General features: G+C 30.8%; 1 protein-coding gene across 2 annotated transcripts in view; it reads right to left on the bottom strand.

Moving 5' to 3' along the window:
* LOC131853626 (neural-cadherin) overlaps window positions 1–13,366 on the bottom strand; it is a 338,875-nt gene that overhangs the window by 13,098 nt on the left and 312,411 nt on the right. For both annotated transcript variants that reach the window (XM_059204595.1, XM_059204594.1), the window contains exons 14-16: window positions 9,972–10,087; window positions 5,759–5,923; window positions 587–724 (exon numbers count right to left, since the gene is read on the bottom strand). In XM_059204595.1, the coding sequence (XP_059060578.1) occupies window positions 587–724; window positions 5,759–5,923; window positions 9,972–10,087 (419 nt within the window). The remainder of the gene's footprint in view (window positions 1–586; window positions 725–5,758; window positions 5,924–9,971; window positions 10,088–13,366) is intronic.

Genomic DNA, 13,366 nt, shown 5'->3' with positions numbered 1-13,366 from the left:
TCAGTTATATTATTTAATACATAAAGTCAGTAGTCAGTTCTATTGTATACATTAAAACACATTTACCAATAATCAATATATTTATTATACAATACATATTTAAGATATCTTGTTTTTCATTGTAGTGTTTAATTTTATGTACACATAATATTATACGGACAGAATGCAACCAATGTGGGACTGCATTATTGATATGCAACTCACGTGCACCCTTTGTAGGTTATTTCAGATTACGTATAAATGCTCTATTCATACATATTATAGAAATACAGATATATAATTTGAATTGAAATATGATATTTTCTTACGGAAGTCATATAATCATATTATATTTCGCAATAATACATATACATATAATGATATTTTTATGGAGATATGGTATCCCTATTACCCTCACAATAATATTTTATTTAACGGTAACCGTCGTTGTAATTTTTAAGATTAATACTTTTTTTATTTAAATTGTTACCATCCTACATGGTTATATTGAAAAAAGAAAATAGTTGACAGTTCTACAAAGCTATTTAAAAGTAATTTTGAAAAATAAAAATGAAGTACTTGTATATTTAAAAGTCAAGAGTCTTACCTTGAGCACGAAAATTTCTCCAGTTGTGCGGTTAATGTCAAATTTGCTATTAGCAGGGTTATCTGGATCGATGCCTTGTCCAGTGAGAAAATATACGATGTTCTGCTGTCTATCTTTGTCACCATCAGTGGCCGTTACCTAATTACATAATTTAGTATTAATGACACGTAATTTGAAGACATATAGAGGCATATCAGTAATGAAAGGATAATGCGATAAGTTTGTCACATGTACGGGCATGAGATGCTCTGGCGGAGCTTTTATGCGTAAACGTAAAATTCAAGGTTGAGTGTAAATATAACATAGTACGTATACACATAATGTAAACTTTTCGTTTAAATATTTATAGCTTCTTTCTTGTCAGTGACAATGAATCATACATTAAGGAAGTCCTTATAGTGTAGAGTGCTTTTATTTCTGAGTATATTTAACAAAATTAACATAATTCGTTGATATATCCTAATTATATTCAACTTTACATTTATTACAAAATATAGTGTTAATACTAAAACAGCTAATATAAATGTATTACCTAAGTGACAGTTATGTATAAATAAGATATAATTTCACTAATTCTATTACATATTATAAACAAGTTAATATTACAGGATTTTATGTCATCAATTTGGTTTGCTTTCTGTATTAGATATGAAAATATAATAACTTTACATGTACATGAAATGAATAAATAACTACATCAAGACGGAATAAATATGCATTAATGAATATTACAAGGAATTTTGACGTTATTAATATCTCAAGATTTTAGTGAAATACTGTAGATGATTTTACATTTTGAAATAAATAGAGTTATTAAGTAGTAAAATAAAATTGGTTGCACATCAAGGTGTATACCTATTACTTTACAAATGTAAGCTTCGCCAGTATAATCACTATTTTATAGAGGGATCTATGTGCCCGGAAGTTTGTCGAAGTTATGAACCAAGCGACACCCAAGATTGTTAGCAACGGGCGGTGCGTTGGTCGTATAGGGTAGTAGGGCGGCATCACACCGCCGGAAGCAACGGAAACTTTCCCCTTTTTAAGGTTTCCCTACAAAATCATGAAAACACAAAAGTTTCGGTACACTATTCTGAGAACAAAGAATGTAAACATATTGTACGTAAAAAGGTACAGACATATCGAAACTACAAATAGCCATTAGATATTTCTTAAAAATAAAATTAATTATTGGATTGTAGAATACAGAGCTGCGATATTGTTTTAGTTAGGATGTTATAGATACATTTATTCTAGTATATTCCACGTAAGAATACAGATCAAATCGCCGTTGTGAAAAACATATTTATTGTATTTAAGTTGCTGATATTTTAAAGAATAAGATGCATTTTATATTTCTTTGTACTTATATAAAATGGATATAGTGTAAATATTTTCTGTACCACAAGTATAATGACAACAGAGGATGGGGATAGTTAATAATAAGCATTTGTGGTTCCATTGCTAGTAATGTACCTTACAACCTTGACCGCCACGCGATACAATGTGCAAGCCATCGTGGTTAACTGCTGGCGATTATATTGTGATAAGATAATTGACCAGAGATTTACCTCATGCTATGATTTTGCACTGGTGCCCTTTCAGAACACTCCATGCATTATTTTATATTCATCAATCCAACAAAAAATAGAGCAGTGGAAGTTACATTGGACTAGTAAGTACCAGTTGGGAACAATTTTTGTGAAAATGCACTAAATATTTCGTATATGAGTGAGGGGAATGTCTAATTAGAAGAGGCGGTTCAGGACCGGCCAGGAGAAATGAAGAGGGTCGACATTTGCGTAATTACTCGGATCATTTGCGAATTTCACTCCAATTATAAAAAGCTTGTCACTACAAACGACTTGGGACAAGAGCTTTACTCTCACGGCGGATGGACATTTTTCATGATCTAGTATAAATGTCAAGTTAATTTTCGTACAATTTATTATTCAACAAGGTGGTAGCAACCTTTTGTCCCATATTATTTAATTAGGAATCGAATAACATGATTATCATGAAAAATAAGATAAGTTAATTCATTCATTAGAATAGATTCCTGAGTGAGAATTATAATATGTGATTATTTGTAATATTATGAAACAATCCTAAAGAAATGGATTATTAGGTATGTGTATATCGCATAAGGGTTGGAATCTAAATAACACATGAATCGTGTAAACATGAATGTAACTAAGATATAGATACCAAGCGGTATAATAATAAAATTTCGACTTGGCATCTCTTAAGTAAAGTGATCATTCCAAAAGGTAATTCTCCACAGATAGGCAACAAAGAGAAACAGTAAAGTTAAATTAGCGTTTTGAAGTAAGGCGGAGCTACTAATTCAATATATCTTTCTATATGTGTAGTATACATCTGCTTTGTGTATCTAATTTCAGATCTTAAGTTAATAAAAGAAAAAATATATATTTATTCTTAACATAAAGAGTAAATATAATTTTTTTTTCACATCTAATACTGTTTACATTACATAAATTACCTATAAACATTTAATAACATCTATGTACCAGGACTTAGTGTTTATGTAATGTGAATATAAATTATAAAAATTATGTTTAGACCTTGCAAAAGCACCGTAGGTATTTTAGATGAAACTCAACTGTCACTGTCACATTTGGATTATGGCTGCTACATTATTAAATTTATTTTGGAGCGATAAAAAACAACATTGATTGTAATAAATTATTTCTGCTTTGAAGTTTTACAACATATCTTATAAAGATGATATATTCTAAAATGATATTAAATTTACGTAGTTTTACACTCCATATATTTAATAACTAGCTGTTGCCCACGGCTTCGTTCGCGTTAATTTATCCCCTTAAGGGTGGAAATTATCAAAATCCTTTCTTAGCGGATGCCTACGTCATAACATCTACCTGCATGCCAAATTTCAGCCCGATCCGTCCAGTGGTTTGGGCTGTGCGTTGATAGATGACTACGTCAGTCACTTTTGAGTTATATATATTTAGATGACGATCTTGTGAAGCAAGTTATTTAATAAATGAAAAAGATTGAAACAAATTGACATACATATATGCATAGCCATTATATATGGCATACCTTTTACCTTTTATTACTGGAATTTAGGCACCACTGAATTCAAATATCACAAGGACAATATGTAAACACTATTTTGTCTTTGTCATTATAACAAAGTATTGGTTATTAAAAAAACGGTTTCTACTAATGAAACTGTGTTGAAGTTCTAAAGGATTTACATATTTGCTTGTGACTGTGACTTAGAAACTAGTAGTCATTAAAGATGCATTATACACAAAAACACTATTATGTAAGCTAATAAAGCAAAATCTCACACCAAAATAAGTAAGTGGGTACGTACATACTTACCACAAGAAGTTGTTGAATAAATTGGAGAAGTTCACTTGTGTTATACAGAACCTTGTTATGAAATACTTGAATAGTATGGACTTGAGAATGTTATTCATGAATGTGACCCAAAAACCAATCGTAACATTTATATTTATTGCTTCCAATAGGGAAAAGGATGGGTGGTTAGTAACAAAAATACTCTTAAACAGTTACAAAATAAATAAAACTCTAATATAGAGGGATACGGGGGTCTTCCATCAAACTGCCAAAAGGGGAATGAATTTGGGAAGGGTTAATAATAGTAACATAAATGAAATTGATATACTCTAATATAAATAATGAAAATAAAATAAATGCTTAAAAAAATAAAAACAAAACAAAACCTGTATTAGGGAACGGGGGTAAGGTCCTGTCTCTTCTAAGGCTTCTGTGACGTACGCGCTGTGTGTGAATCGAGGCGGCAGGTCATTAACGTCCAACACTCGGATGATGACACGCGTCGAGTTCTCGTTGCGGCCGTCGGATGCGACCAGCGTCATGTCATACTGCCGATACGCACACTTTAGCAAACTACATGCTCATGCAAACTTAACACTACACTATTTATTTACACTTACAATTTTGATGTCCGATTTATTATCGATACTAATGGTAATATTTCATTTATTTTTGTGCAATCATAAGGTACACAATATGTTTATAAATGAATAGTTTTGTTAGTAAAATATTTATTTATTCATTACATTTTGTATTTTTACGCAATTTTTTTTACAAATTCAAGAATTACTCAAGTAATTGCAATTTAGATTTTCAATGATTTTTTAACATCTTTGTTTTTTACAGATTACCATTTTTTTTTTATTTTTGATATACTACAAATCGTTAATACCTGAATTAAAAGATACTTTAGCTCAAAAATAATCGTAATGATTTTTTCTATCGTCATTTCTCCTATTAAAGTCAGCAATGAAAATATTGGTCATATTTTCAAGCCACAGATTAATTACTACAAAGAAGTTAATTTATGTTGAGCAAAGAAGTTTACGGGAGTCGTGCAATAATTGAAAAGTACAAATTTTAAACGCGCACTTCTGTTGAACTCACGATAGCTGTCGAACTTTCCGTCATTATCGTTATAAAAATGGGAAAAGTCCGCATCCATTGCGGAATTATATTAAAAATACTTCGATATTGATAGCTTCGGGTAAATAAATATTAGAACCAATGGGATATTTTTGAAAGAACTTTATCATAGCGAACGTGAAGTTACCTGACATTCAGTGAAATTCAGTAGGAATTTAAGACATTTCTTGGAAAAAAATATTTGTTTTATTGGCTGCTAGCTTTATTATTATATTATTTATTATTGCTTAAAATTTTTAAACCCTATATATATAACGTTAAAAATAATAACTAAACTAAACTGGTCTTATTAGTCATATTAAATAGACGAAATAGTTGCTATTTTCTCTAAATAATTAATAATAATCGTATTTCATTAAAATTCAGTTATGTAATGACGAATAAACTACTCCATAACAAAAACAAAAAGACAGCAGCTCCTCGATATCAACGCTGACCTCGTTCTTAAACTGCGGAACACTATAAAAAAGTTAAATGCAAATAAAACAACAAACAACAACAAGACGGACACTAGCAACAAAACAACACTACGGCAAAATTAAACAGCCACAAACGAAATATTCATGCCATGCAAAATCGATAAAATGGCTATAAAAATGTGGTCCATATTGAAATGTGCCTCAGATACGGTTGAATAAAGAATCTAATGTACGACACAACAGCGAAGCGGACCTGTAAGACCCGTTTGGGCAGGTTGCGGTCATCTTCCTCGGTGATTTGGGTGCGGTAGGTGGGCCTCTCAAACACAGGCGGGTTGTCATTCACGTCCTTTACGTGAATCACCACTGTAGTGTAGTTTTCCTTCAGGTTATCCGACGCGGCTAACTTCAGCTCATACTGTTATTAATTAAAATATATATTTCTACTATTGCATCGTATACGAAAACGTATTCGATTTGATTTAGTATGTATATGTGTGATATTTTAAGAATAATGATATCACAATTTGTAATTTTGTAACTACAAAACAGAGTTTTTTTATATTTTTAATCTAAAAAGTTTAAAAAGGAATGGCTTTAATTAACTTTATTTTAATTCGAAGAATAACAGGAATATCTAAGTTTATAGAAGTTGGGCGGAATCATATTTCATAAGGCGACGAAGTTCTTTTGGTAAACTTTTAAAATTACAAGCGTCGAATTAAAGGTGCTAACGATGTTGTGATACTTAATTAAAAAACTACCATTTTGTAATATATGAATACTTACAACTACATACTATCAGACAATACATTTTCATTTAGATTCTCTTTGGAGTGAGTTACAAGTTGTATCCCAGTAGTGGGAATATTTTAGAGGTATAATAATACGTTAACGTTTGCTTCGAAAACAGAAAGACACTGTGTCACCAGGGAGTTATTGGTGTCATCTGTCAGTGTCGCTCAGTAATTTCCTCAGCTTGGTAGGAAATGTTTATATGTAAAGACATCTTACACATAACATATAAGTTTCTAAAGGACGTTTGATCATTTGTCGAATTGAAACTGATTAAAATTATATGGCTCACTAATTTAATCAACGATACCACCTTTAATTTGTAACGAGTAAAGATCTGCTTGTTTTAGTTACTGTAATTGAGTGTATTTAAAGGCATATTCAATCTATGTTGAGTATTCAATATTGGTGAAAATGTATTATGTGAGAATCGTATTCAGAGGCAGACTAAGTGTAATATCTAGCTTTTCAAGAGATTAGTATAACAAGTTCTGTTTGTTTTTTCTGTCCTGTCCCAATATCATTAGAGGGCGGCTGATGGAGGATAATGGGACGTGTTCAGTCCATTATATTGATTTGTCAAGTACATATAAAAATATTTATCTATCTCAGGTACTAGAATTTTGGCTGCAATAATATTAATACTTGTAAATATCATACATCTAATAAAATAATTTTTATTTCATAAGAAACCGACTTCCAATGCTGAGAAAAATCTCTAAGACGAGAGTAAACTCAGATACAGTTATTACTGATATAGACTTTATAGAAAGTTGTCTGTGAGAATGTCTTTATAACTATATAACAAAGTTTAGGCCACTAAGCAGAATACAGTAAAATAGGTATCGGTTAACGGATGAGATAAGGCAGTGAAATTACAGGGTACCCAAGCATAATATCTTGGTTTTCCGGAATGATAATATGATGTCCGTACGTTACCATCAGGTTGAGCTGTATGCTTGTTTCATATTCTACTAAAGTTACATAAAAAAATGATGGTCAAAATGTTTCTTCTTTTGGAAGTCACTTAAATATGATTTCGAAATCTGCTATTATGTTATGAATAATAATATTGAAATGTTTTGAATATTTAAGTCTAATTTAAGTAGTTGTTAGTTTTCAGCTGTTGTTAGATCTAGATCGTAATGATTATGTAAGTATTTACTAATACAGTGTATGTGAACATAAAAAATTACACACTTTATAAAGTCAATTAAACAAAATGACCAAACGGCTTATACAAGCTTGAAAGGAGTCCACAGAATAAACCCATTTTCATTAAAGCTCCGTGAGAATCTGCAGTTTAATAGCAATACAGCCTTTGGTAGGAACTACGCCGGCTCGCTTAAATGGGTATTAAAGATTAAATTATTTATCTCGCGGAAAGTTTGACGTAACTTTCTCGAGGCCATAACAAAGAGAGCTCTTCTGATGGCTATATAGGCCGCAGCACGGCGCCGCACCAACACGATGTTTTCAAATTTAAACTCGCCAAAGAAATTAAAACACTGTTTCACAATTTCACAGCGTTTATTTTAGCAGAAAATTATATTCAAAAGGTGATTAATAATTTTTAACCTGTCTCACCTTGGATATATATTAATAGCATAACTTAGAAGATAATATTGATCATCGTACCACGTTTATTATATATTTTAGATTAAGCTGGAATGAATGCAAATTTTGTTTCAAATCTAGAGTTTTGTACTGATTATAAGAAGTAATCTGATAATCTGATATTGGATGATATTTATGTAATAAGAGTTAAGTATTCATATAAATAACTTCATTGACATTAAATTAGATGCTATGTTGCTCATGCAATAGTATTGTTACCCCTGAGTTGGCGACCAAAGTTTAATTAAAAGAGGACTGGAATCATTGTACAGACTAAATGGATTGTCTTATCAACCGCTTCACATTCAACAAAACGGTAGCTCAATTTGTAAAAGCACTAACCCTGGTTTCACGAAAAGTTATGACTGAAATATAGTCCCCTTCAGAATTTTACAATTAAAAAAATAATTTTATAGTATGATTTTATACCTTTACATTTATTTTATTCAATAGTGTGAAATAGGAAATTATTACCGAATTTAAATAAGTTTATTTTAGTGTTTAGGTTGTTATTTCATGAGACCAGGTGAAAAGATATGACTAACAGACCTTTTATGTGCCCGTACAAGCATAAAAAAGGTCAGGAGATTATAAACACCTGGATACCAGTATTATGACAAAATAAATAACTTTATCATTTTTCCTAGTAAAATATAAACGATAGGTTGTTGTGTAGTTAGGTTACTATAGAGAAAGAGGATGTTTTAAGACAGATCTCAGCGTTTTATACTTTCTAACTTATACATAATGCGAAAGTATGTTCTATTGACATTTTGTTATAATTTTTTTTAAACAAAATATGTAAACTACTAACTAAAGTTAATATTTTACATAATTGCACATCAAGGTCATCTAAAATTTATACCAATACATTTTATTATATACATTGGGCATTGAGCATGAGAATCATGAGTAAAGAGTAAACATGATATATTCAATTTAATTGACTTATTAAAGTGCTAAATATCATCAGTATCAGTAAATGTTAATTCAAACGTATCGTACTGAAATTATTACAGTTTAAATCATTCGAATTTGAAAACGCGCGCGTTATAGTCGAGAAAACACAAACAACATTTTCTACTTACAAGTTCCATTAGTATTTTCAAACTCACATTACCCGGAACGCTAGCACAAAAAATATAATGAATCTTTTCTATTTAACATTTCAAGTGACGGGTTTTTGTCGGTAACTGATTTCAAAGTTATTTTCAGTCACGACTGCGGCACTCTTGTCCTTACACTAGGGGCAAATCATTCATCATTCAAAAGCGGATTCCTTGAAATACACCTTAATATTATCGTTTTTATTTTGAGCAACGATAGTTACGTGATATTGATATTGAATTTTATAATTCACAAATTTAATTAAGCAATTTTTATTATACTTCTCAATACAGGATTAAGATAAGTTGAGAGATATAGAATCCGGGGTATTTGAGTGCGTTATGCCTAAAAAAATGGCTATCTGACAATATTCCTTCGGAAATGTAACTAAGATTGCACTCGGTCTGAATATTTAAAAGATGTGATTTGGGTTTGATATTTGAGTGACTTACACAAAATTAAAATCACTTTATTCCACATTTAAAATTAGAGTCGTAATCATGTATCATAGGAGTAAATAATAACGTGTTCGCTTTGTGGCATATTGAAACCCAATTTAATTTTCATTTATCAATATTGAGTTAAATTAAAAATAATTGCAGCATTCATTTTGAATCGCTAAAATTACACACGAACAGACACATCACAAAATTGGATGACAGTTTAATTTGTCAACATCTGAGTACATAAATTGATTTCTATTTCCGAAGTCTGAAGAATAAGACAGAATACGTTTCATTTCAATTACATGGAAACATTGAGGTTTGTATACTTAAGAAACAATCTACGGAAATTAAATAGGGCTTTTATTTTGTGATGTCGAAATGAGACCTTTATTATTAATAGGTTTTGATTTTCATTTATAAATAAGTACGTGATGTTAGTACGATTGGCATGTTATTATAAGTATGACCAAGTTTTGAAAGTAAATAATGGAGATCACTCACCCGTTTTCTAGTTTCGTAGTCGAGTGCACCCGCCACGTAGATAGCGCCTGTCATGTTCTTGACTGCGAAGGCGCCGCCTATGTTCCCGCTCGTGATCTCGTATCGAATACGCGATGCTGTAATAGAAAATATATATTTTAGTCAACAATTAGGTGGCAAGTGTACCAATTGGTAAATAAGTCATACACAATGTTTACATAACAGTGTATACATATCTACTATGCAACGAATGATAATTAGTACATATATTGCATAATGGCACATGAGTGTGACAAAAGTATTATAGACATAATATTAGTTATTTCAGAAATAAAGAAGAAACAGAAGAACTAGCGGTAGTAATAGTAATATATATATGTTTATTTAACGTATACAATGGAATAGTATAGAAGATAAGTATGAACTCTAAAATGACATTATTTTTATAATACAACAACGAAAGCTACTGATTGACTTCTTTAAAAGACAAATAAACCAGGCGTACCCAATAGCGGGACCTGAATAACTTAATGAAACTACATAAAATATATAAAACTTTCAATAAAGCTAAAACTTCACGCTTCACCTAACAATGACAGCATGAAATATCATACCTCGTTCTTTAGTACGCGTAGGTACTTTCATAAATTGAGTGGAGAATAAAAAAAAGGGGAGTCTGAAAAACTCAACAGATTTACGGAATGGCTGTGTGGATTATCATAGTGATTACATATATATATGAAACAGGTGATGATAAATAGCGTAAAAATATCTAATAATATTATTTTTGGTAATCCAGTTATAAATTACTAATAAGTAATAACTTGTTTTTTTATTAATATTACACAATCAGTTTTTTACCACATTGCCTCATTTATTGTTATACGACATCCGCACAATAAACTTTTCTATGTTAGGTTTATTATACCAATCAGTACCGATTGGTTCGATGCTTTACTATATACATATAGTACGTAATATTCTTTTTTTATATATAAATACGATGAATATACAGAGATAAAAAATATTCAAGTATCACTTGTACTCCAGTACAAGATCTAATTAGTTTGGTATCATCCGAGTTTCTTCCGACTGACCTACACAGGCTTTATTATTTATTATAAATTAAATGTAAGTAGTAATTTTTAATTAGACGTTTTCTTAATATATTTATCTTAACAAAGTTTGGTTTAATTTAAAATAATGATATTTAAATAAAGTAATTTAAATTAACGAACATTGGTACTCAATATTGAACAATTAAAATAAACACATTAAATTGGCAATTGGTTTTTTATATTTTCTTATTGTAACATGTGTTGTAGGTTGTATCTGAGGTATATTGAAAAAGTTGTCTGTGGGCGTTCCTTAGTCTCTCTTAATTCAGCCGCTAAGCAGTTTGCATTGTTGCTGTGTGGAAACACAGCAAGGATTCTAGGATGCAGATTACGCAGTGAAATTACAGGAGACTCTCTCTCCTATGACATCATAGTTCTCTGGAATTCCAACGTGAGTGGTATCATAGGTGTCACATGATATCATGATGTTCGTTGTGCTTGGTTCATGTATACAAGCGTATGGTTATCGCTTACCATCAAGTATAAATCGCAGTTAGATTTTTAACATTCTAATTATATAAAAAAATATGAGTTATCATACGAGTATATAAGCTAAGTAGGTTATGTATGATATCTGACTAATAAAGGTAATAAATTTCATTCTAAGCGCAAAATATTGCTAATATTTTTACCTAAAAAAATCGTATACCTAGTACAACAATCTGGATATACACATACGTACCTATATTATATACTGGACTGGACTAGACTAAAAGAAATATTATTTTTGAAGTAAGGCTTCAAAACCAAAAACTATGTTTTTAAAAACTCTATCCGACAAGTATATTTTCTTTCATGAAAATAAGTATCAAGACTGAAAAATTAATTTCTGAATGATGAATTGAAATTATATCAAGTAAATTCGATAATTTTGCTGTTGATTAAGTTTTTAATGTATTAGATAGTAGCTCTTAACAACTAGTAGTACTTAACAACTTAAATGGTTACAACAAAAAAAAAATATATTATATTGTCATTAATGAACTTGTTTTATTATGTTTTATTGTAACCTTAATCGTTTATTGCTAACAACTTTATTGGATAATAAAAATTATGTCATATTTTTCCTGCAGACAAGTAATAAAATATGTACAACCGAAGCCTTCGTTCTTGCTGTATCACTCCCAGTAGTATACTCTTGGCTTGTACATCAGAAGAAGTGAACGAAATTAATCATTTCTGATACGGCTTCGACTGCGGATCTTTTGGTACATAATAAACAAAAATAATTCACAACAGAAGCCTTTCATTCGTAGGCACCGCAGTCGTGTTCTCTAAAATGAAATTCTGACGCAAAGGGAGGCGAAGGGGTGTTCTTCTTTATAGGCCAATTAGTCTGAGAATACGGTATGCGTTCATTACCCACCGTGTACCAACGATTAGGTACATACTACATAATACGTACAGTTAAACACAAAAGTCCTTCGTACCCGCTAAATTAACATAATGTTCAAAAAGGGCCTGTACTAATGACAGGAGATTGTTTTAAATAATTGTTATTAATTTTACTTATTATAATTGTATTATACTGAGAAACTATAATTAATACGTATACACATTTAATTTATTTTCAATATTTTTTCGAATGTACTAGTATACTGTTAGTGTTCTTAATTAAATAATAATAAAAATTACCCTGTACAATCCTCACAGCGTCATCTAGTCCAAAGCTAAGCAGAGCATGTATTGTGAGTACCAGATAACTGATATAAATACTTAGGTACACAAATCTTTGCATCGTTGGAGGAATCGAACCCGCGACCATAGAAAGTAAAGCACTGTGTAAACTGCTAGATCACCAAGGCCGTAAATAAATAAACTATACTTTGGCTTCATGTGACACGAATGCTATGACTCGAATGTATTGTAAACATATGTTCATAAGCTCAACCTCACAATAAAGCTATGGAATTCTATAAGCGATTATTTGAGATACTCTTTTGTTTATTTTATTTATACAAAGACGAGTGAACGCACGTACAAATGACGAATGTTACTGTAACGGAATATATCAGTCAATATAAGACAAACAAGAGTCATTTCTCTCTGCCGATCTCATACCAGACGCGACGTATATAGACACATGTTTATTTGGATATTAGTCAACAATTTCCCCATGTAAAGTTGAAACAAATTAGTTTCGCTGTGGAATGTACTTGCAGCAGAATGGCTTCAGCCTCCGTTCCCTAATCGCACTCACATAAACCAAAACAACCTACATACAGTTAATTATACTTTATTACTCACATTATGGCCTGTGTTGCGTTCTGATATGACTTTCTCATTATGAAATAGCGC

Source organism: Achroia grisella, unplaced genomic scaffold, assembly GCF_030625045.1.
Source record: "Achroia grisella isolate CSIRO2021 unplaced genomic scaffold, CSIRO_AGI_Agris_v1 utg903, whole genome shotgun sequence".
Classification (NCBI taxonomy): domain Eukaryota; kingdom Metazoa; phylum Arthropoda; class Insecta; order Lepidoptera; family Pyralidae; genus Achroia; species Achroia grisella.
Note: the sequence above shows the minus strand (reverse complement) of the source record. Positions and strands in the feature narration are given on the sequence as shown.